Below are 24,454 nucleotides of genomic sequence, written 5' to 3'. Positions count from 1 at the left end.
GCAGATTGGACCCTGCAAAAGGAGATCCTCCCGAATTGGTAGAATCCAAGGAGATTCTATCGATAGATTTTTTAGGATAGAGAACCATGGTCTCCTGGGCCAATGAGGTGCGATGAGAATGAGTGTTGTGTTCTCCCCCTGCAGTTTCCTCAGGACTGCTGGTATTAGAACCGGAGGGGGGAAAGCATAACACCTGGAGAACTTCCAGGTTTGGGCCAGAGCGTCCACCGCCAGAGCTCCATCCCATCTGTTTAGGGAAAAAAAGAGCCGAGTTTTGGCATTTTCTCTTGAGGCGAATAAATCCACCTCCGGAAGACCCCATCTTTGAGTGATCGCTCTGAAAACTTCCTGATTCAGAACCCAATCGCCCTCCCTCAGTTTCTTCCTGCTGAGGAAGTCTGCGACTTGATTTAATTCTCCCTTCAGATGTATGGCTGAGAGGGACAAGACATTGGCCTCCGCCCATATGAGAATTGATTTTGTCAGATCCCATAAGGACTTGCTCCTGGTGCCCCCCTGCTTGTTGACATAAGCTACTGCCGAGGAGTTGTCTGTCCTGATTCGAACATGCTGTCCCTGCAGCTCCTTCTGAAAGGCTTTGAGGGCTAACTCTATCGCTTTTAGTTCTCTCCAATTCGAAGATTTTTGCGAGTCCTCTTTTGCCCAGCGACCCTGTGTCAGAAGGGAGTCCAGGTGTGCTCCCCAACCGGAGCCACTGGCATCTGTTGTCACTGTTCTGGAGATCGGGGAGATCCAATCCAGGCCCTGTAAAAGGTTCGCCCCCTTCCTCCACCACCAAAGGGACCTCTTGATGTGAACCGGTATGGATATCAGGGAATCCAAGGATTCCTGTTTGTGGTCCCAAATGTTCAGTATGAACAGTTGTAGAGGTCGGAAATGCAGACCCGCCCACTGCACTGCAGGAAGACAAGATGTTAATAACCCCAGAGCTGACATGACTTTCCTTATCGGAAGCTGGCCACTGCTCTGAAGAAGAGATATTACGTTGTCCACCTTCTGAACTTTTTCTATTGGGAGAAAAGTCATCTGTCTGGTTGAGTCCAGTACATATCCCAGAAAAGTGACTCTTTGGGAGGGTGTCAGGCTGGATTTTTCCAGATTGAGTAACCAACCTAGGTTTTCCAGAATCCCCTTTGTAACCTGGAGGTCCTGGGACAACCGTGTCGGGGAGTCTGCAAAAAATAGCAGATCGTCCAGATAAGCTACCACCAGGATGCCCTTGAGACGTAGAAAGGCTAGTACCTCCACCATCACTTTGGTGAATATGCGGGGGGAAGAGGAGAGCCCGAAGGGGAGTGCTTTGAATTGCAGGTGAAACATCCCCTCTCTGGACCTCACGGCCAGTCTGAGAAATCTCTGATGGCATTCCGCTATTGGGATGTGTAGGTAGGCATCCTTTAAATCTATGGATGCCATGAAGCAGTTCGGAAGGAGGAGTGTCCTCACGGAATAGATGGAATCCATCCGAAACCGTTTGTACGTGACCGAGGTGTTTAGAGGTTTTAAATTCAGTATAAGCCTGAATTTCCCTGAAGGCTTGCGGACCACAAATATGTGGGAGTAGAAGCCCTTTCCTATCTCCTCCGATGGAACCCGAACTACCACCTCCTGATTCTCCAACTCCTGAAGAGAGGAGATCAGAGCCACAGATTTCTCTTTGCATTGGGGCAAATTGGTGACTAAGAGTCTGGATGGGGGGGGACTTGAGAACTCTAGTCTGTATCCTCTCCTTATGATCCCCAGCACAAATTGGTTGCTGGTGATCGTCTCCCATTGTGGGAGAAAGGCCCCCAACCTTCCTCCCACCTTGACTCCGTCATTGAGGTTTTTGGGGCTGTTCAGGAGCACGAAAAAGTGCCCCGGCACGGCCTTTTCCTTTTGGTCCCCAAAACTTTTTCTTTCCCTCAGGTTTGGGGACTTCCACCTTCTTTTGGGTCCAGAATTTTTTCTTTGTCTGTCCCCCAAATTTTTTCTTTAAGGGGAAAGCCTTCTTCTTGTCGGCTGTACGATCTAAGACAGCCTCCAAGCCTGGCCCAAATAGTAAGTCTCCTGTAAGGGGGATCCCGCACAATTTAACCTTTGAGGCGCTATCCCCCTGCCATGTCTTGAGCCAGAGAGCTCTTCTTGCAGAATTAGATAGAGCTGCAGATCTGGCAGACATGTGGATTGACTCTGCTGAGGCGTCCGCTACATATCGTACGCCACTCAGTAAAGTTGGAAAAGAGGAAAGTATAGTCTCTTTTGGCGTTCCGGCCTCAATATGTGCCTTAATTTGTAAGAGCCAATGCTCTAAATTACGGGCCACCACTGTTGCTGCCATAAGGTTCCCCTGGGAAGCATCCCAGGACTTTTTTAATAGCGAATCCATCCGCCTGTCCATGGGGTCTGAAAGGACCCCCATGTCCTCAAACGCCAAGTCCGTATGTCGGGATACCTGCGAAAAGGCGGCATCTAGTTTGGGGGATTTGTTCCACACTGAAGCCTCCTCTTCAGAAAAAGGAAACCTCCTCTTCAAAGAGTTTGAGAAGAAAGGTTTCCTCTCTGGATCCTGCCATTCTTTTTTGATGGCATTGACCAGTACTTCATGGACTGGAAAAACCCTTTTCTTTTGTTCTCCTAAACCACTGTACATCTGGTCATGGAGTGACAGTGTCTTTTTCTCCTCAACTATCCCTAAAGTAGCGTGGATAGTTTCCAATAACTCTTCCACCTCTTCAAGGGAAAGCTTGTAGCGAGAGACCTTTGAGGACCCTGCCTCTGTCTTCTCACTATCTGACTCCTCTTGGGAGCTAGAAGCGGCACTGTCTTGCTCCTCCTCAGCATCCTCTCTGATATCCGCAGGTTTCTCTCTACTCCCAGAGGGAAGAACCTCAGGATTCGGTGGAATTACCTGTTGCGCTACAGAAGGGCTGCTTTGGGGCAATTGAAAATTAGCAAAAATATCTTTAAACGATTGAAAGGTGCCAGAAAGCTCTTTCATAGAAGCTGCTAATTCAGATGCCTGCTCTGCCTCCCTTTCTTTAACCAGCCCCTCAATACATCTCCTGCAAAGTGCTTTGTTCCAACTCTCACTAAGTGAAGATCTGCAGGAAGGGCATTTCTTCCTGCTGTGGGCTGATTTTTCTGTGGATTTCTGAAAAACACAGAAGAAAGTGGAGGCTAGATTAAAAGAGAGACCAGCGCATAACACAGGTAACCACCAGGAGTGTTCTAGGACCAACCACCACCAGGGTTCCAGACACACTACACTAACAAACTCCCCGACCACCAGGAGAAAAAAACAAAAAAATCACCAGTGAAGCTGTGCAACATGATAAGGGAACACCACCCCAGGGTTCTCCTTACCTTAGAGTGGCTGGTGCTGTCGTCATCCGGAGGTGCACGGGAAGCCTCTGCTTCCGACATCTCGCTGAGGAATGTGGTCGCGACTGCCTGCCAAAACGCCGACCCTACGGCTGAGAAGAGAGAGGCCGCACCAGCCCAGCGTCAGGCCTTTTCACACTGCAGCGTCCGGGACCAGTGACGCGTATCCGGCGGAAGTGCCCGCCCCCCCCCCCCCGGAACTGACGTCACTCGTCATCCGGTCCGGCCCAGCTCCTGGCCGACTGTGAAATCTCACAGGGAGCGTGCACCCCGCCTGCAGCGCCACCCCTGTGCGTTTAGTAAATAGGCCTCCGCGGTTGAATCCACCCCAGGAATGTCCGCGGGACGCTACACGGCGATGTCCTGGGTAAGTGACTTCCCCAGTCAACCAGGACGCCATGCATTAAAAAATAGCCCTGAGCCCAGGGAGAACAGGTCCCCCCTCTCAGGAAAACTGGCCTCAGCTTCCCCAGCTGTCTGGCCCTTGGCCCCCAGCGGTGTCTCCCCTCCGGAGGAAACACCATAAACTGAGGAGCTGAGGGAGGATGAGGCTTAAATTCTTAATTGGAAGGCGGTGTTTCCTGTGAGGGGAGGAGCCTGTGTCTCTCTACAGTACCTGTCCTGAAAGACGAACAGGGAAAAAGGTGCCGATAATGGCACTGAAAACTATTTTGATGTGATTTTACTATCATTATGGTGTGTTTTTTATAGGTCATGTGACTCAAAGACCGCATCAAAAACATAAGTGCGGTTTTGATTAATTTTAACAGGTAGGTGCATTTTTGATGTTTTTTTTTTTTAACTGACCAAAAATGTAGCAAGATTTTTAATACCACAAAGGAAGCGCAACAGACCAGTGTGAAGACTAAGGATGAGCTCTGGCGTGTTGCAGAGCCCGCCAGGAAGTGTGCACGGCGCTGCGCTAATAACTGTGGTTAGGGAGACATTGTCCCGATGCTCGGCTGCAGGGATCGTTAAATGTCTCCCTGGCTGTGATTAGCGCAGCGCCGTGCACACTTCCTGGCGGGCTCTGCACGTGTTCTATGCGAACACGCCAGAGCTCATCCTTAGTGAAGACATACATAGACATTAAAAGGATGCATTTTTCTTTATCTTTTCTTGCGCTAAAGGTGGCGATAATTGCCGACAATAAATTCATGTTCATTTAAATATTAATTATATTTATATATTTATTTTATATTAATTAAAGTCAAATATGAAACGATTATATATATTTTTTAAAAACTGTCATTTTTGGTTTGCGACCAAGTCCATCCTGCATTTTCGGTAGCAAAACTTCCATTTGGTGCACCTCTGGTTCTAAGGGCTCACATAGGCTTTCTTCATGCATGCGACTGGGAGCAGTAAAACCAGGTGGTAAAGTTGCTTTTATATCACCCCTAAATGAACACTGATATGCAGCTTCTCACGGCTGCACACATACAGCAAGTCACTTTTGGTGGGAGCTGTTTACTCCTAACGCAACCAGGTCTACAGGGGGCGCAACACAACTCTGTGCAAAGCGAATAAGGCTATTGCTGAAATGTGTCAGATTTATTGTCATTCAGATGTACCAATAAACGACAATTCAAGGATTACAGTATTACCAAAGCGCACAATTGCGGCGCAGTAGTGCAACATTTATATAGGGTTAAATCAGGTTGTGAGGAAGTGACATATCGAATCAGCACGGTCTGTCAAATGCCTTCTGAAAACAAGTCACTGCAGATCGCTTTTCAGAGTGTGAGCACTTTTGTGACAATCCCTTCATTTATGGCCCGTACACACGATCCGAATACTGTATGACGGATCGTACGACTTTTTTTGCTTAATAGTCGCAAGTAAAATGAAATGGGTTATTAAAGTCACGAAAATTCTCGTACGACAGAAAAAAAAAACCCGAAGTGATGTCATGTGTTGTAATGTATTTGTATTGTATTTTCGGACGACAACTATACTGACTAAACAAAAATCGTACAATCTGACATCGTACGAGGAAAATTTTCGTGCTTGTCCGATCTAATAATATCGGATGAACTGTCGTGATCGGCTCTCGAAAGTAGTGTACACACGATCCGAAAATCGTACGATTCTTCATCGGACGATCGTTTTCGTCTGATATTCGGATCGTGTGTACGGCATTAGTGTTAATTTCGTCACGAGCATATGCAGTGTGTTCGCAGGGTGTTTTTTTTTTGAGCACGGATATATATTTTTCTCACCGAGTTGTAGTTACATGTGTCTACGGTGCCTTCATGTATATTTACGTATAAAAAAAAAATTGTAGCACAATGTCCTTTTTTTAAATGCACCACAATGGTGTAAACTAGTTTTACTGAAATACATTTTTTTTTTGCATGTGTATTTAAAAATGTGTTCAACTGTATCTGGTGTCAAGTCCAAAAAAGGTTTATTTTTATATAATCCTTTAAAAGGTTTACATGAAGCAAATTCCACCATTTTGTCTTTAAAATATAAATTGCAAAATGCTACATATATATTCCACAATATAATGTCTGGAACAGCATTAGCTTCCTATATCAGAACACAGTGAGGATTTCACAATCCGCAGAACGAATACATCTAGGGAGGAGGGCAGGAATGAATGAAGGAGGGGGGGGGGGGAGGGATGATCACATGATGGGAAGACATGTGATGTGTTCTATCACATGACACACAAGCTTTCAATGAACCACCTCACTTCCCTATTCTTCATACATTCCATAGATAGACTATAGAAGGAGCTGAGTGGGTGAGGTGCTGGATTCACAAACGCTGGAAAGAAACCTTGGCTCCGTGTCATGTAAACAGCTGAATGTGTAAACCGACAACAGAGAGCTGATACATTTTATGACTCCAAAGCAGCCCCAGGCGGCACAAACACCATCACATCACCAGCGCCAATGTTACCTTTTATAAAAAGACAATCAGTTTTTAAATGAGGAAAACAAATGAATCACTCCAAGTCTAAAACTAATCATGTATGTCACTATACAATGAGATCTACACTTCAGGATAATGAAGGAACGCTGCAAGAAATGATGATCACATTTTACCAAAAACTAACAACACCCAGAATGGATTCACTAAAACTTGAGTGCGCAAAATATGGTGCCACTGTGCTTGGTAGCCAATCAGCTTCTAACTTGAGCTTGTTACTGGAAGCCGGTTTCTATGCAGGACCGCAGCAGATTTTGTACTTTACAGTTTTAATAAATCAACACCTACATGTATTTTCAATGCAGCCTCCCCTTCCCCCATCAGAGCACACCATAATCACTAACACTGGGCTAATCATTTGTGTATAAAAGGAAAGGGAAGCAGCGAAGCGATGCAGCCGGTCACTACCAGCGCCCTTCAGAATGAGGAAACATCACTAGAAATACAGCTGACCATTTATTGCCCCCCCCCCTCCCCCCTCCGACATGAAACTGTCACCCATTCCAAGAGATCAGAGGTCTGTCACCTTCATCTATGCAGGAAAATCAGGTTCTCAAACCAAACAAATGCTAGAAAATCTCTAAACTATTCAAACATAATTGTTCCTGAGAAAAAAATCCCTCCACTTTGCAATTGTCAAGTCTCTATTGCCCGGCTTCTCAGGACAGGCAGATCTTGGGGTAACCGACCGGACCTGCTCACTGGCAGCAATCATAAAGCTGGGGATACACTAGAAAAACTTTCTTCAACAGTTTTGTTGTAAAAACATTTGTTTTTCTAAACATTCGTCAATTTTTATGGGACGATCGCATCCGTGTCATGTTTATGCTCACAGCCATGCTGGGCTGTATTTACCATCACAGGATGCCAAGGTGTTCTGTGCATCCCTGTGTGGGTAGTCCCGTTGTCCATTGGAATGCAGATGTATGAACACTGCCACAACTCCCATTAGGACAGCCGTGTAGGAGCGTGTCCCTGAACTCACCCAGGGTGCATTTGGGGCCTTGCAAACGGACCCAAACAGGTGACATATTGGGAGCAGAGGCTGTATCCGTGCAGCTGCTGCATCCCAATAGACAACAATGGGACTGGCAGCACAGAGATGTACAGAATACCAGCGAAAAATAGTCCTGCATGAGGTACGCATGTCATTGCCCCCTGTGTAAATGAGGCCAAAAAGTGAACAGTGTACAGCCAGTAATATGTATATATGTGGCAGAATGGCGGCGAGCTTTTACACTGAGCGGCTCCAGAGTCCTCTTCAAACTCTTTCAAAAAGAAGGCAAGCTGTCACAGAATTCTCCCGATTTTCCTTGGTATTGTTTTCCCTTGTAAAGCACTTTGAGACGCTACCTTTAGACCCCTTTCTCACTGAGCCACCCCAGGCATCGGCGCTAAAACTCTATTTGTTTTTGTGGTGCTTTTCGGACGCTAGCAGGGCGTTATTAAAGTGGGAGTTCACCCAATTCGTTATTTTTTTCTATTTTTCCCCTAGCTTCATGCTCGTTTTGTCTAGGGGAATCGGCTAGTTGTTTTAAAATATGATCCGTACTTACCCGTTTTCGAGATGCATCTTCTTCCGTCGCTTCCGGGTATGGGTCTTCGGGAGCGGGCGTTCCTTCTTGATTGACAGTCTTCCGAGAGGCTTCCGATGGTCGCATCCATCACGTCACTCGTAGCCGAAAGAAGCCGAACGTCGGTGCGGATCTATACTGCGCCTGCGCACCGACGTTCGGCTTCTTTCGGAAAATCGTGACGCGATGGATGCGACCGTCGGAAGCCTCTCGGAAGACTGTCAATCAAGAAGGAACGCCCAGTCCCGCAGCCCATACCCGGAAGCGGCGGAGAAGATGCATCTTGTAAACGGGTAAGTACGGATCATATTTTAAAACAAATAGCCGATTCCCCTAGACAAAACGAGCATCCATCTAAGGGGAAAATGTGTTCGCTATGGGTGAACCTCCGCTTTAACCCCCACTAGCAGCAGAAAAAGGGTTAAAAGCTACAGCGGCGCTGCCCATTGATTTCAATGGGCAGGGGCGCTTTAGGAGCAGCGTATTCACCGCTCGTAATGCGCTGCAAAAAAGCTGCTGGCAGGACTTTTTCCGACACCCTGCCAGCGCAGGGCTCCAGTGCGAAAGCCCTCAGTCTTTCACACTGGGGTGAATGGAGCAGCTCTTTCAGGGCGCTTTGCAGGCACTATTTCTAGCACTGTAGAGCCCCGTGCAAATCGACTCAGTGTGAAAGGGGTCTTAAAGGCACTGTGTAAAATAAAGTTTATTATATATGTGTAAAAGCTAGTGCTGGAAGTGTTCTGACTCAGCACCCCCAGCACACACACAGCTCCTGGGCACTGTTTACAATGAAGAGATGGTGGGTACAGGCTCCTTCCTGATCACGTGATCATCGTAAAAAAAAAAAATCCCCACAACGATCACATGACTTGGCAGCCCATGTAACATCTGTGAATGTACAATGTATATGTAAAGCACTGCGTAAATTGACGGCGCTATACAAGTACCTTAAATAATAATATATACAGACTATACACACAATATATATATATATATATATATATATATATATATATATATATATATATATATATAGCACTCTTCATAATATATATATATATATATATATATATATTGTATATGAAAATAAACGACTCCTCGGGTCTGGGCCCCTTCCACCATCCATTGACAGCACACAGACAGACAGACAAGGACCCCTCCCCCGCACTCACTGAGCCTGGGCTGGGACAGGTAGTTTCTGCTGACGGCCTGGACGTGCTCCCGGGCAGCTGACACAGCGGGGTTACCGGGGCCGCCCCTCATCCCGGTATCTGCTCCTCTCATTACTCTCACCGCCATCTTCCCTTCAGCTGTGACTGTGTGTGTGTCGCCTGCAATTGCGCTGCCCCGCCTTCTTATAAACTCTGTGACGTCAACACGCAAGGACCGGCCTATGTCGGAACTCGGTTTATGGGGAAGGAGGGGTCTGGAGTCTCCGCTGGTTGGGCTCTGTCTGTCCGGTGTGGCAGAGCCACGAAGTACACAGTACAGGCATAGCTTATGTTACTAGAGTGGAAATGACCCGTGTAAAAATGAATAATACGGGACGGGCGGCGTACCGAGCATGCCACCGGTACCCCAAGACATCCACTTCCGGCGGCTTCACAGTAGTAGTAGTAAGATGGCTGACTTCCGGTATGCGGCTAAGGCTGCTGTCCTTGGTGCTGAAAGTTAAATGTGGAGACCCCAGTACAGACATGAGTGATATTCATCACACAGTACACATAGTTCTGTCCTCCAGGAGCAGCTGATTGACCCCAAACCACTCACCCTGTGGGTCTACCAAAACCCATAATAGAATAGGTTTGCCAAATGCCAACAACTTTATAAACACCTGGCAATGCCTAAATATACATACATTGTGGGTTATTTACTAATGGCAAATCCTCTTTGTACTACAAGTGCAAAGTGTACTTGAAGTTGCACTGAAAGTGCACTTGGAAGTGCAGTCGCTGTAGATCCGAGGGGGACATGCAAGGAAAATAAAAAACTGAATTTTAGCTTGCACATGATTGGATGATAAAATCAGCAGAGCTTCCCCTCATTTCAGATCTACCCCTCAGATTCACAGCGACTGCACTTCCAAGTGCACTTTCAGTGCAATTTCAAGTGTACTTATAGTGCAACGTGGATTTGCCTTTTGTAAATAACCCCCAGTATCTCACAAAAGTGAGTACACCCCTCACATCTTTTCATGTGACAACACTGAAGAAATTACACTTTGCTACAATGTAAAGTAGTGAGTGTACAGCTTGTATAACAGTGTCAATTTGCTGTCCCCTCAAAATACCTCAACACACAGACTATAATGTCTAAACCGCTTGCAACAAAAGTGAGTACACCCCTAAGTGAAAATGTCCAAATTGGGCCCAAAGTGTCAATATTTTGTGTGGCTACCATTATTTTCCAGCACTGCCTTACCCCTCTTGGGCATGGAGTTCACCAGAGCTTCATAGGTTGCCACTGGAGTCCTCTTCCACTCCTCCATGATGACATCACAGAGCTGGTAGATGTTAGAGACGTTGCACTCCTCTACTTTCCATTTGAGGATGCTCCACAGATGTTCAATAGGGTTTAGGTCTGGAGACATGCTTGGCCAGTCCATCAGCTTCTTTAGCAATTCAGTGGTTGTCTTGGAGGTGTGTTTGGGGTCGTTATCATGTTGGAATACTTCCCTGCGGCCCAGTATCCGAAGGGAGGGGATCCTGCACTACTTCAATATGTCACAATACATGTTGGCATGTATTGTACATGCCAAATTTAACACAACTGCTCTCCATTCACACCTGAGACCTTGTAACACTATTGAGTCACATCACACCGGGCAGGGAAAATGACTAATTGGGCCCAATTTAGACTTGCCAGCAGTTTAGACATTAATGGCTGTGTGTTGAGTTATTTTGAGGGGACAGCAAACTTACACTGCTATACAAGCTGTACACTCACTACTCTACATTGTAGCAAAGTGTCATTTCTTCAGTGTTGTCACATGAAAAGATAGAATAAAATATTTACAAAAATGTGGAGAGGGTTCTCACTTTTGTGAGACACTGTACATATACAGGCATACCCCACTTTTAAGTACACAATGGGACCAGAGCATGTATGTAAAACGAAAATGTACTTAAAGTGAAACAACACCTTTTTTCACTTCTAGGGTGTAGTGGGGGTGTCAGGAGCTGTAGTTGAGGTCTCAGGGGCTGTAGTGGGGGTGTCAGGAGCTGTAGTTGAGGTCTCAGGGGCTGTAGTGGGGGTGACAGGGGCACACTGGAACAGGGTGGGCTATGCTCTCTGAGCTTCAGTTCCTTCTACCGCGGCTGCAAAATGTCTGTACAGTACTTGTAAGGCACTTACGGGTATGTCCTTACTCGCGAGTGTATGTAAAGTGAGTGTACTTAAAGCGGAGTATGCCTGTATATATATATATATATATACACACACATATACAATATATTTTCAAAAGTATTGGGACGCCTTTACACGCATATGAACTTTACTGGCCTCCCAGTCTTAGTCTGTAGGGTTCAATATTGAGTTGGCACACCCTTTGCAGCTATAACAGCTTCAACTCTTCTGGGAAGGCTGTCCACAAGGTTTAGGAGTGTGTCTATAGGAATGCTTGACCATTCTTACAGAAGTGCATTGGTGAGGTCAGGCACTGATGTTGGACAAGAAGTCTCTGCTCTAATTCATCCCAAAGGTGTTCTATCGGGTTGAGGTCAGGACTCTGTGCAGGCCAATCAAGTTTCTCAACCCTAAACTTGCTCATCCATGTCTTTATAGACCTTGCTTTGTACACTGGTGTGCAGTCATGTTGGAACAGGAAGGGGCCATCCCCAAATTATTCCCACAAAGTTGGGAGCATTAAATTGTCTAAAATGTCTTGGTATGCTGATGCCTTAAGAGTTCCCTTCACTGGAACTAAGGGGCCAAGCCCAACCCCTGAAATACAACCCCACATCATAATCACCCCTCCACCAAATGATTTGGACCAGTGCAGAAAGAAAAGTCCATAAAGACATGGATGAGCGAGTTTGGGGTGGGGGAACTTGACTGGCCTGCACAGAGTCCTGGCCTCAACCCGATAGAACACATTTGGGATGAATTAGCGCAGAGACTGCAAGCCAGGCCTTCTTGTCCAACATCAGTGCTTGACCCCAAATGCGCTTCTGGAAGAATGGTCAAACATTCCCAAAGACACACTCCTAAATCTTGAAGCTGTTATAGCTGCAAAGGGTGAGCCAACTCAATATTGGACCCTACGGACTAAGACAGGGATGCCATTAAAGTTCATGTGCGTGTAAAGGCAAGTGTCCCAATACTTTCTGACAATATAGTGTATTTTAGTATATAAAGCTGAACTCCGGACAAAAACAATTTTTGACATGTGCATTGTAAAATGGCCTTATGCAAATTAGGCATTTGCCCAGCTTTTCTGAATGCCTTTTGGGCCAGTTCACACCACAGACACAGCCTCTAACACAGAGGGGTGTTTAGAGGCTTAAAAATAAATTCAAACGCCCTTAGAAATTGCATTGTTGATGCCCAGTGTGCATGAGGTCTTAAAATAAATCCACACTAATAAAGTGTGTCCCATTTGGCTAGGGTCAGCGTCACTGCTGGTAGCATGAGGAGATACCTGGAACCTATAGAGGTTGGACAGGCATCCCAACTCCTCCAGGATGGCACATTAGTACGTGTCATTGCCAGAAGGTTTGCTGTGTCTCCTAGCACAGTCTCAAGAGCATGGAGGAGATTCCAGGAGATAGGCAGGTACTCTAGGACAGGGGTCTCCAAACTTTCTAAACAATTTACTGTCCTCCAGCCCCAGGGGGGCTGGACTGTGGCCAATGGGAGTACAAAATGTCCCAGCATCAGTGGGAATAATCAATCCCCCATCATTGGTGTTATCGGGGGGAATTGTGCCTCATCATTGGTGTCATTGAGCCCCATCATTGGTGTTATTGGGAGGAATTGTGCCCCATTATTGGGGTAATTGGGCTCCATCGTTGGTGTTATTGGGAGGAATTGTGCCCCATTATTGGGGTCATTGGGCTACATCGTTGGTGTTATTGGGAGGAATTGTGCCCCATTATTGGGGTCATTGGGCTCCATCGTTGGTGTTATCGGGAGGAATTGTGACCCATCATTGGTATCATTGGGCCCATTGTTGGTGTAATTGGGAGGAATTGTGCCCCATCATTGGTGTTATTGGGCCCAATTTTTAGTGTCCTTTGGGAGGAACTACAGTGCCTTGAAAAAGTATTCATACCCCTTGAAATTTTCTCATGTTACAGCCAAAAACGTAAATGTATTTTATTGTTATTTTATGTGATAGACCAACACAAAGTGGCACAGACATTTTAAACTTGAAGAAAAATTATATACCTAGATTCACGTAGGGTGGCGTATGTTTGAGCCAGCGTAGCGTATCGTATTTACGCTACGCCGCTGCAAGTTAAAGAGGCAAGTGCTGTATTCACACAGCACTTGCGTCCTAAGTTACGGCGGCGTAGCTTAAATGTGCCGGCGTAAGCACGCCTAATTCAAATTGGAAAGAGGTGGGCGAGTTTTATGTTAATAAGGCATGACCCCACGTAATTGACGTTTTGAACGTACGGCGCGTGCGCCGTCCGTGGATGTAACCCAGTGCGCATGCTCGAAATTACGGCGCAAAGACTCATTGGTTTCGACGTGAACGTAAATTACGGCCAGCCCCATTCACGGATGACTTACGCAAACGATGTAAAAATTTCAAAATTTGACGCGGTTCCGACGTCCATACTTAACATTGGCTGCGCCATCTTTTTGGTGGTTTATCTTTACGCCTGAAAACGCCTTGCTTAAACGGCGTATCTTTACTGCGACGGGCAAGCGTACGTTCGTGAATAGGCGTATCTCGCTGATTTACGCATTCTAGGCGTAAATCAGTGTACAAGCCCCTAGTGGCCAGCGTAAACAGACAGCTAAGATACGACGGCGCCGGCGGTCGTATCTTAGTAACATTTAAGCGTATCTCAATTTAAAAATATATGCTTAAATATACGACGGCGCAGATTCGGAGTTACGACGGCGTATCTACTGATACACCGGCGTATCTCTCCCTGAATCTGGCTAATAGTTTTTAAAATGTTTTACAAATAAATATGTGAAAAGGGTGACGTGCATTTCTATTCAGCCCCCTTTACTCTGATACCCCCAACTAAAATCTAGTGAAACAAATTGCCTTCAGAAGCAAGCTAATTAGTAAATAGAGTCCACCTGTGTGTAATTTAATCTCAGTATAAATACAGCTGTTCTGTGAAGCCCTCAGAGGTTTGTTAGAGAACCTTAGTGAAGGCCAAGGAACACACCACAGAGGCCAGGGATAAGGTTGTGGAGAACTTTAAAGCAGGGTTAGGTTTTAAAAAAATATCCCAAGCTTTGAACATCTCAAAACCAGCACCAAACCTGCACCAAAAAGGCAGCAAGCTGGATTTTACTAAATGCAGCGGACCCACAATGGATGGGTGTGAAGAGATCTATAGGACTTTTTTAGCACAGAGGTGGAGGTAAGACAGATCAGTGTGACTAGAGCCTAACATATTGTACACTTTAAGGGGTATATTCAGTGCAGGTGAACCTTCCTGGTGCGTTTTCAGTGACAGGTATTGATCCACCACCCGTGCTTTATACTGTAAATATGCCCCTAGGTGTAAATATCTTACATTTTTTAGAGGAGAAGTTTATTTTGCTATGCATAGAATGAAGACCATGACTGTTTACAATAAACTTCAGTCTGCCCTTACCAACAGGATGAACAGGTATTGTTTACTAATGACCATATGAGCACTGTGTATAGAAACAAGATTTCAGACATGGCTGGTCAGTACCTGCAGACACCGCTTGACAAACAACACAGATTTTATCATGTGGCACCTTCACAAGTTTTCATATTCTGTGGCAATTTTTTGAATTTTTCTAAACTGAAAAATGTCTGCGCTTGCTGAGAGGTTTTTCACAACAGTCTTCATGCATGAAACAGTAGCTGCACAACAGTAGGGATGAGGTTTGGGTCAACCACTACCATGGATTTGAAAGAGGAAATCCTGCAGGTTCGAGAGTTGTGAACCCAGCAAATTTTTGTGCAGATTTGCCAAAAATAATTTTTGAAAATGATAATTCACTTCATGGCCTCCAAATATGGCCAGCAGGCTTAGCATGGCTAATAAGGGGGCTTATGGATAAGCCAGCCATACACTATACACCAGGGCTCGACAAATCCCGGTCGCCAGGTCACCACGGCGACTAGAAATAGGGTCCTGGCGACTTGGCTTGGAAGGGGGGGCATCTGGTGGTGAGCCGTTGGTATTACAAGTTATTTACCACCAGATGTGTAATCTGGCGCCATCTGGTGGTGGCCGTTGATATTACAAGTTAAGCATTACAAGTTAAACAGCAATTCTAATGTAATTTTTCACTATTTTCACTGCCATCTTCTTCCCTCAAATTAGAACCCCCAAACATTATATATATTTTTTATCCTAACACCCTAGAGAATAAAATGGCGATCGTTGCAATACTTTCTGTCACGCCGTATTTGCGCAGCGGTCTTACAAGCACACTTTTTTTGTGAAAAAATTACACTTTTAATATTTTTTTAATATTATGAAAGATAATGTTACGCCGAGTAAATTGATACCCAACATGTCACGCTTCAAAATTACGTCCGCTCGTGAAATGGCGACAAACTTTTACCCTTTAAAATCTCCATAGGCGACGTTTAAAAAACTCTACAAGTTGCATGTTTTGAGTTACAGAGGAGGTCTGCGCGCAAGCTCGTCGGAACGGGGTGCGTTTTCTGGCTCCTAACTTTTTTAGCTGGCTCCTAGATTCCAAGCAAATTTGTCAACCCTGCTATACACTATACACTAAAAAAGGGATGAACAATTGAAGTCACTCAATTCCCCCATTGATGTTTAACAGCATTGATAGACAAATCTGCATTGCACCGGCGACTGACAGAATATCCAACAATGCCTGAAAATTATTGGATACAGGCACTATTCAGCAAAAATTTGATTGATGTATGGCTGGCTTAACTGTCTTGGAAGCTGTTGTAGGGAAAAATTTAAAACCGCATAAAAAGGTATTATGCTGCGTACACACGATCATTTTTCAGCATGAAAGAAAACTTTGTTTTTCAGCATGTCTAAAAAACAAAGTTTTCCCAACTTCATCATTAAAACGACATTGCCTACACACCATCGTTTTTAAAAAATGATGACGGCACTATAAAGGAGAAGTTCCATTCGCCTTTGGGCTGCTTTAGCTGATTCCATGTTAGTAAAAGACGATTCGCGCTTTTTTGTCTGTTACAGCGTGATGAGTGTGCTTACTCCATTATGAACGGTAGTTTTACCAGAACGAGTGCTCCCGTCTCATAACTTGCTTCTGAGCATGCGTGTTTTTTTCCCGTCGTTTTAGCCCACGCACGATCATTTTGTACAACCCGAAAAACGACATTGTTTAAAACAACGTTAAAAAATGCAGCATGTTCGATTTTTTTTTTGTAGTTTTTCAGAACCTGAAAAATTATATGAAGCCCACACACGATCATTTTAACCACATAAGGACCGCCTCCTGCACATATACGTCGGCAGAATGGCATGGCTGGGCACATCCACGTACAGGTACATCCTGTAATAGTACCCAGCCGTGGGTCGTGGGCGCGCACCCGCGACCCGGTCCGAAGCTCCGGGACCGCGGGTCCCGCGGACCCGATCGCCGCTGGAGTACGGTAATCGGTCCCCGGAGCTGAAGAACGGGGAGAGCCGTGTGTAAACACGGCTTCCCCGTTCTTCACTGTGGCGGCTGCATCGATCGAGTGATCCCTTTTATAGGGAGACACGATCGATGACGTCAGACCTACAGCCACACCCCCCTACAGTTTTAAACACACACTAGGTGAACCCTAACTCCTACAGCGCCCCCTGTGGTTAACTCCCAAACTGCAACTGTAATTTTCACAATAAACAATGCAATTTAAATGCATTTTTTGCTGTGAAAATGACAATGGTCCCAAAAACGTGTCAAAATTGTCCGAAGTGTCCGCCATAATGTCGCAGTCACGAAAAAAATCCCTGATCACCGCCATAAGTAGTAAAAAAAAAAAAAATTATAAAAATGCAATAAAACTATCCCCTATTTTGTAAACGCTATAAATTTTGCGCAAACCAACCGATAAACACTTATTGCGATTTCTTTTACCAAAAATATGTAGAAGAATATGTAACGGCCTAAACTGAGGAAAAAAAATGTTTTTTTATATATTTTTGGGGGATATTTATTATAGCAAAAAGTAAAAAATATAATTTTTTTTCAAAATTGTCGCTCTATTTTTGTTTATAGCGCAAAAACGAAAAACCGCAGAGGTGATCAAATACCACCAAAAGAAAGCTCTATTTGTGGGGAAAAAAGGACGCCAATTTTGTTTGGGAGCCACTTCGCACGACCGCGCAATTGTCAGTTAAATCGACGCAGTGCCGAATCGCAAAAAGTGCTCTGGTCTTTGACCAGCAATATGGTCCGGGGGTTAAGTGGTTAAACCATTAATAAATTATATCATGGCCATGTGGAATGTCCACCGGGGATGGGGTTAAAAAATCCATTTATAGTCATGATCAAATAGCTTTTACATTTATTTTTAAGAACAGAGAGGCTTCATTTAAAGTTCCGTATTCCTTTTTCCCTTTTTTTTCTGCTTTCACTGATGATGAGTTTGATGTTTCTGACAGGATGTATTTGAGTAGGAACAACTAAGGTGCATGAGGCAACTGAGGCATGGGCACAGTGAGGCGAGGACACAGTGAGGCACAGTGAGGCATGGACACAGTGAGGCATGGGCACAGTGAGGCATGGGCACAGTGAGGCACAGTGAGGCATGGAAACAGTGAGGCATGGGCACAGTGGGGCATGGGCACAGTGAGGCACAGTGAGGCATGGAAACAGTGAGGCATGGGCACAGTGATGCATGCTCATGGACACAGTGAGGCAAAGTGAGGCACAGTGAGGCACAGTGAGGCATGCAGATGAACACCCTAGGCTTATACTCGAGTCAATAAGTTTTCCCATTTTTTGTGGTAAAACTAGATGCCTCGGCTTATATTCGGGTCGGCTTATACTGGAATATATACGGTATATCAAATCATCAGAAAAATAAATTCACAAAAGTGCATAATAGTAGTTAGTTTAAAATAATGTGCTGAAAGTGCATAATAGTCCATATACAGTAATAAATAAAGTGCCCAGTTCTCCTTCTTCAGTGAAAACAGCTTCATCCTCCACCGATGTTAGCCGATGTTGTAGTAATTTTCGGTTAATTGGGTAATGTGTGGTGGTGGTCCCTTTAAGGCTGCATCACATGCACTCATCCAAATGTTAGGGTAAAACAAAGTGACCTTTCATAGTGTAATATTGCCAATAAAATACTTTTTATTAGAGGAATAACTCTTACATCAAAAAAGAAGAACAAACGCCTTTGGTATATTATATACTCAGCATACTATGATCTATCCGACCCTGATAAAGCCACGTGGGCGTGACGTAACGCGTAGGACATTCTGGACTGGAATTGATGTTTGCAGATCATAGTATGCACAGGTGTTCCATGCATCCACGTGCAAGGAGTCCCATGCATGTAAATTCGGGATGCAGCGGCTGCACGGATACAGCTGCTGGTCCCCATTTGACATTTGTGAGTGCATGTTCCTAAATGCAGACAGTGTGCATCCTGTGCATGCAAATGGCCCTTTGCATGTGTGTAAGGATAGATATGCCTGTGTAAGTGAGACCTTATTATCATATTGGCCCTCTATGATAATTGGCGTTATTTGCAGTGACTGAATGACAACTTCTTGGTAGTAACCTAAGAAAGAAAGGACAATATACATGACATTTCCAGATTTTGTAGACATGGACAGTTTATACAAGTCCAGATCTGCTACCAGTGAGCAGTCCTTAGAGGTCTCATCCAGTTAAAGCAGCTTATTGTTTGTTTTTATGTTGTTCAAGTAATTATCACTGCATGTCTGAAAGCAATGTAAATAGAACTGCTTGTGGTTTAACGCCAAATACTACTCTCTTAGTGCTATTCCACCTCATGTGAAACAATCCACACTCACCAGAATCCAGTGACCCCCTTGTTATACAAGAGCAGTCAACTGCCCTTTTTAAGGCCACCTCAAGACTATTCAGATCTCCCAGTCGGCATCAACCATAGATGGGGGTGCTCGGGTCCTTGTTCTGTCTGTTCAGTTAGCAGAAGTTGGAAAGGAGTCCTCTCATAGTGTGAAAACTGCTTTATGTTTTATTAACAATTACTGATATAAAAACTGCTTACAATTAAAAACATTAGTCCAATAGTGCAAAGCAGTATGGAAGGCCCCGTACACACGACCAAACATGTATGCTGAAACTGGTCCGCGGGCCAGTTTCAGCATACATGTTCGGTCGTGTGTAGGCGCGAGCGGGCCGAATTCCAGCAAACATTTGCCCGCCGGGCCTTTTCCCAGCGGGCAAATATTCCTGGACGTGTTTTAAAACCGTCCGCTGGAATCCTGCCCGCTCGGACATGTACGGTCGTCAGTACAGACCTACCGTACATGTCCGAGCGCCCGGCGTCCCTCGCATGCGTCGAATGACTTCGACGCATGCGTGGAAGCCTTTAAATGGCAGGCCCGCCCACGTCTCCGCGTCATCGCCGCGGCGACGACGCGGACACGCCCCGCGTATTGTTTTTGCGCGGACTTCTGTACGGTGGTTAGTACAACCATCGTACAGAAGCCCTCTGGCAGGCATGTACGGTAAAAACGGGCCGAAGCCGCCTTGTCCTTGGTGTGCGTTCCACTTGGACCGGAATTGATGCACCAGAAGTTCTGTCTGACATATTTCATCATCAATATGTGATGTCCTTAGAAGCTGGAAGTCACAGTGCGCAACGTAAACAATGGGGTAGATTCACGTAGATCCGCGTATCTTTGCGGCGGCGTAACGTATCCGATTTACGTTACGCCTCCGCAACTTAGACGGGCAAGTCCTGTATTCTCAAAGCACTTGCTCCGTAATTTGCGGCGGCGTAGCGTAAATCGGCCGGCGTAAGCCCGCCTAATTTAAATGTGGGACAGGGGGGCGTGTTTTATGTTAATGTTCTGTGACCCGACGCGATTGACGTTTTTCCCGAACGGCGCATGCGCCGTCCGTGGAATTTCCCAGTGTGCATTGCTCCTAATACGCCGCAAGGACGTCATTGGTTTCGACGTGAACATAAATGACGTCCAGCCCCATTCACGGACGACTTACGCAAACGACGCAACTTTTTCAAATTTCGACGCGGGAATGACGGCCATACTTAACATTGGTACGCCGCACTTACGCCACGATATAGCAGGGGTAACTATACGCTGGGAAAAGCCTAACGTAAACAGCGCAACTGTACTGCGTCGGCCGGGCGTACGTTCGTGAATTTGCGTATCTAGCTGATTTACATATTTAGACGCGTAAATCAGCGTGCACGCCCCTAGCGGCCAGCGTAAATATGCAGTTACGATCCGACGGCGTAAGAGACTTACGCCTGTCGGATCTAAGGGAAATCTATGCGTAACTGATTCTATGAATCAGGCACATAGATACGACGGCGCAACTCAGAGATACGACGGCGTATCTGGAGATACGCCGTTGTATCTCCACTGAGAATCTGGCCCTAAGACTTTACCCTTATGCCCCGTAAAACAGGATCGGAAATTCCGACAAGAAAACCATGGATTTTTTTCAGATGGAATATTGGCTTAAACTTGTGTTGCATACACACAGTCACACAAATGTTTTTGGAAATTCCGACCGTCAAGAACGCGGTAACGTACAACACTACAATGAGAAAAATGAAGTTCAATGCTTCCGAGCATGCGTCAAATTGATTCCGAGCATGCGTAGCATTTTTGGGCGTCGGAATTGCATACAGACGATCAGAATTTCTGACAAGAACGTTTCTTGTCGAAAAATTTGAGAACCAGCTCTCAAATTTTTGTTGTCGGAAATTCTGACAGAAAATGTCCAATGTAGCCTACACATGGTCGGAGTTTCCGACCAAAATCTCACATTGAACTTTTCGTGTCGGAATTTCAGATTGAGTGTACGCGGCATTATCCACAAAATGAATGCTTTAAAGAGAAAATTGAAAAAGTCCAACTGGGGAGTTATTTTTATTGAATACAAAGTCTAGCCAAAAGAGACTATATAAAAGTGGAGCTCCACCTAAATATGGAAGCTCCACTTGTTTGCTTCCTCCCCACCCCCCTCCGCTGCCACATTTGGCACCTTTCGGGAGGGAGCAGGTACCTCTTTTTTGACAGGTAACTGTTCCCACTTTTGAGGTCCCCTGGAAGTTCGGCCCCCCTCCTCCTTCCCCCACCTCCGGGCTATTCACAAAGCACAGTGCACATGCGCAGTAGGTAGGGTGACCAGACATCCCCGGTTTCTGGGGACAGTCCCCGGATTGAGGACACTGTCCCCGGACCAAGTCTGTCCCCGGTTTTGTCCCCTGATTGGGTTTGAACAGGGGCTGGGATTTCAAAGACAGTCAGTGCAGAATAAAAATACAAATTTGTATTACACGCCTACCCCCCCCCCCCCCAGCTTCTACTAGCTTAGGGGCAGGGCTGTCTTAATGAGTGGGCACACCTGGGCACAGCCCAGGGGCCCCAGCTGCATGGGGGGCCCCTGCACTTTCCCCAAAACAGCTGATCCTTAAACCCAGGCTGCCCCAAAATCGGATGCCCCATAATGGCACTGAGAGTGATGGCTACACAGGGGAGGCAGGCTGGCAGCAGTGTGCTGTGCAGAACGATAACTATTATTTCACAGCCAGCAGGGAGGGGCAGGGCCGGAGTGCCAGTGATGCTCCAGGAGCTGGAGTGGGTGCATGTGTTTCTTTGCTGTACAGAATGATTGTTCATGTAGTCAAAGCGGAGCTCCGCTTGTCTGCCTCCTACCTACTTGATGTCTATTTACCTGCGCTGTCTCCATTGTAGGGGCCCCAGAGCATTACTTTGCCCAGGGGCCCATGATGCTATTGAGATGGCACTGCTTTGGGGGGTGTCTTTTTTCCATTATCTATGCCCCTTTATGATGATCATGTGCTGGTTGGAGCAGAGGGAATATTTCTTCAGTTTCGGGTGCCCATTCAGCGCCGCTTGCATGTTCTTCAACCTTGGCTCAAGTCCCTGGAGAGTAAGGGTGCATTCACACCTCAGCGTAGGTGATCTGCCGCGTATTGCGGCGACATCAAATAGGCGTTTTGTCCCGTGATTTGCGGCGACAAAACGCGACGTTTGAAACATTGTTTTTTGCTGGAGGGGTGATTTTTTACATGGTCGGCTATGCCCGAACGCCGAAGCCGCCCGAAAAAAAGGGTCCGGGACTTGTTTTGAGCTTCAGGCGTTTTGGCGTTCGGCGTGGAGATGTGAACCATCTCCATAGCCGACCATGTAAAATCACCCCTCCAGCGTATTAGGGGCTGCTGCGGCGTCGCGCTTCAGGCGTATATACGCCTAGGTGTGAATGCAGCCTAAGACTTGATAGGCTGGTGGCGGCTGTGATGGGCAGAGAGTCGCTAATTGCCGCCATTACTTGTAAAAAAAAAAATATGTCCCCGGTTTTTATTTTAAAAATCTGGTCACCTTAGCAGTAGAGAATCGGCTGTGACTGTCACTGCCAGTTTCCCTTACAAGGAATGGCAGAGGCAGCACCCGAGAGCCAATTGAAAAAGCGGCATGATCCCTGTACAGATAAATATCCTAATGTTAAAAAGTCAGCAGCTACAGCATTTGTAGCTGCTGACTTTATTTATTTATTTTTTGGTGGGGGGAGGGGGCTGAAGCTCTGCTTTAAAGTTAAAGCGGTTGTAAACCCGCATGAGAATTTTTTTTTTTCCTCCTGTAAGGGAAAAGTCATAATGAGCTAATATGCACCGCATATTAGCTCATTATGAAATACTTGCCTCGGAACGAGGTGCGTAGCACTTACCTGGTTCACGCCGAGCGAGATTTCATCTTGCCTCGGCGTGTCTTCCGGGTATCGCCGCAGCGGCGCATTGCGAGGGGAATATCTCCTAAACCGTGCAGGTTTAGGAGATATTCTCCTTACCTACAGGTAAGCCTTGTTATAGGCTTACCTGTAGGTAAAAGTACAAAAATTGGGTTTACAACCACTTTAAAAAAGTGATACTCTCTTTACAATAGGGCCATCTAGTGGGCTGAAAAAATATTGCAATTCCCACTTCAAACTATTCTACTAAATAAATGAAAAGGCAAAATTAATGTACCTAAATGCTTCATGATCTGTCTTATTACCTATGTGCATAAATATATACAGTTGTGCTCATGAGTTTACATACCATGGCAGAATTTATGATTTATTGGCCATTTTTGAGAGAACACAAAAACTTTACTTTCGCTGATGGTTAGTGTTCGGCTGAAGCCATTTATTATCAATCAACTGTGTTTACTCTTTTTAAATCAAAATGGCAACAGAAATTACCCTGATCAAAAGTTTACATACCCCAGTTCTTAATACATTGTATTGCCCCCTTTAACATCGATGACAGCTTAAAGTCTTTTGTGGTATTTGTGGATGAGGCTCTTTATCTTCTCAGGTGGTAAAGCTGCCCATTCCTCTAGGTGACAACCTAGAAAAACTGCCTTTTCATGCACTACCTGTTATATGGTAACAATGCCCGCTCTGTTCCTAGCTTCCAAATAGTTTTTCTAGGTTGTCACCCTGTCATGTAGGTTTCAGTGGAGACCACAAGTTGCTTCTTTAACACAAAGAATGCAGCATGGTCCATTATTGTCAACATCAAGAAACCCACCCTGAGAAATCCAATGCAGCCATTACTTGAGTGCATGCATGCATGTATACAGGAATCTCTGCAAACAGGCTGCAGTCTGTGCAAACAAGCTGCTCCCTAGCACCCTAGACCGGTATTGAGATATAGGCCTGACAAGTTTGGATCTCTCTTGGGAACTCGGGGCCTGATTCCCAAAAGAGATACGCAGACTTAACTGCTGTTCAGTCTGTGCCTAACTTTGGAAACGATCCTCAAAAGGCTTTTTCCAAAGTTAGGCAGAAAATCTCACATGTGTAAGACACTTACACGGTCAGATCTTAGGATGCAGTACCGCATCCGCCGCTGGGGGCATTTCTCATGGAAATGCAGCTTTGAGTATGCAAATGAGGACTTAAGCAGATCCACAACGCTTTCCAGCACTGTGATTTCTGCGTAAGTTCCGATTTTGCCTGCGCAAAACTAGGGCTGGTTTTACAATGTGGAAAGTTAGTCACACCTTGTAAAGGCCCATTCAAGCGACGGCATTTGGTATACATTCCCGAGGGAGAACTCCACGGCAATTTTTAAATTCAAAACCGGCATGGGTTCCCCCCCCAGGAGCATACCAGGCCCTTAGGTCTGGTATGGGTTGTAAGGAGACCCCCCCCACGCCGAAAAATCGACGTAGGGGGTC

General features: G+C 45.7%; 1 protein-coding gene across 1 annotated transcript in view; it reads right to left on the bottom strand.

Moving 5' to 3' along the window:
- The window catches only part of ATP6V1B2 (ATPase H+ transporting V1 subunit B2), a 48,287-nt gene extending 39,043 nt beyond the window's left edge, over window positions 1-9,244 (bottom strand). Inside the window, exon 1 of the mRNA XM_040346129.1 lies at window positions 9,071-9,244. Within this exon, the coding sequence (XP_040202063.1) occupies window positions 9,071-9,197 (127 nt within the window). The 5' untranslated portion in view covers window positions 9,198-9,244. The remainder of the gene's footprint in view (window positions 1-9,070) is intronic.
- Between the last annotated feature and the right edge of the window lie 15,210 nt (window positions 9,245-24,454).

This window comes from Rana temporaria, chromosome 3 (genome assembly GCF_905171775.1).
Source record: "Rana temporaria chromosome 3, aRanTem1.1, whole genome shotgun sequence".
In the NCBI taxonomy this organism is placed as follows: Eukaryota; Metazoa; Chordata; class Amphibia; order Anura; family Ranidae; genus Rana; species Rana temporaria.
Note: the sequence above shows the minus strand (reverse complement) of the source record. Positions and strands in the feature narration are given on the sequence as shown.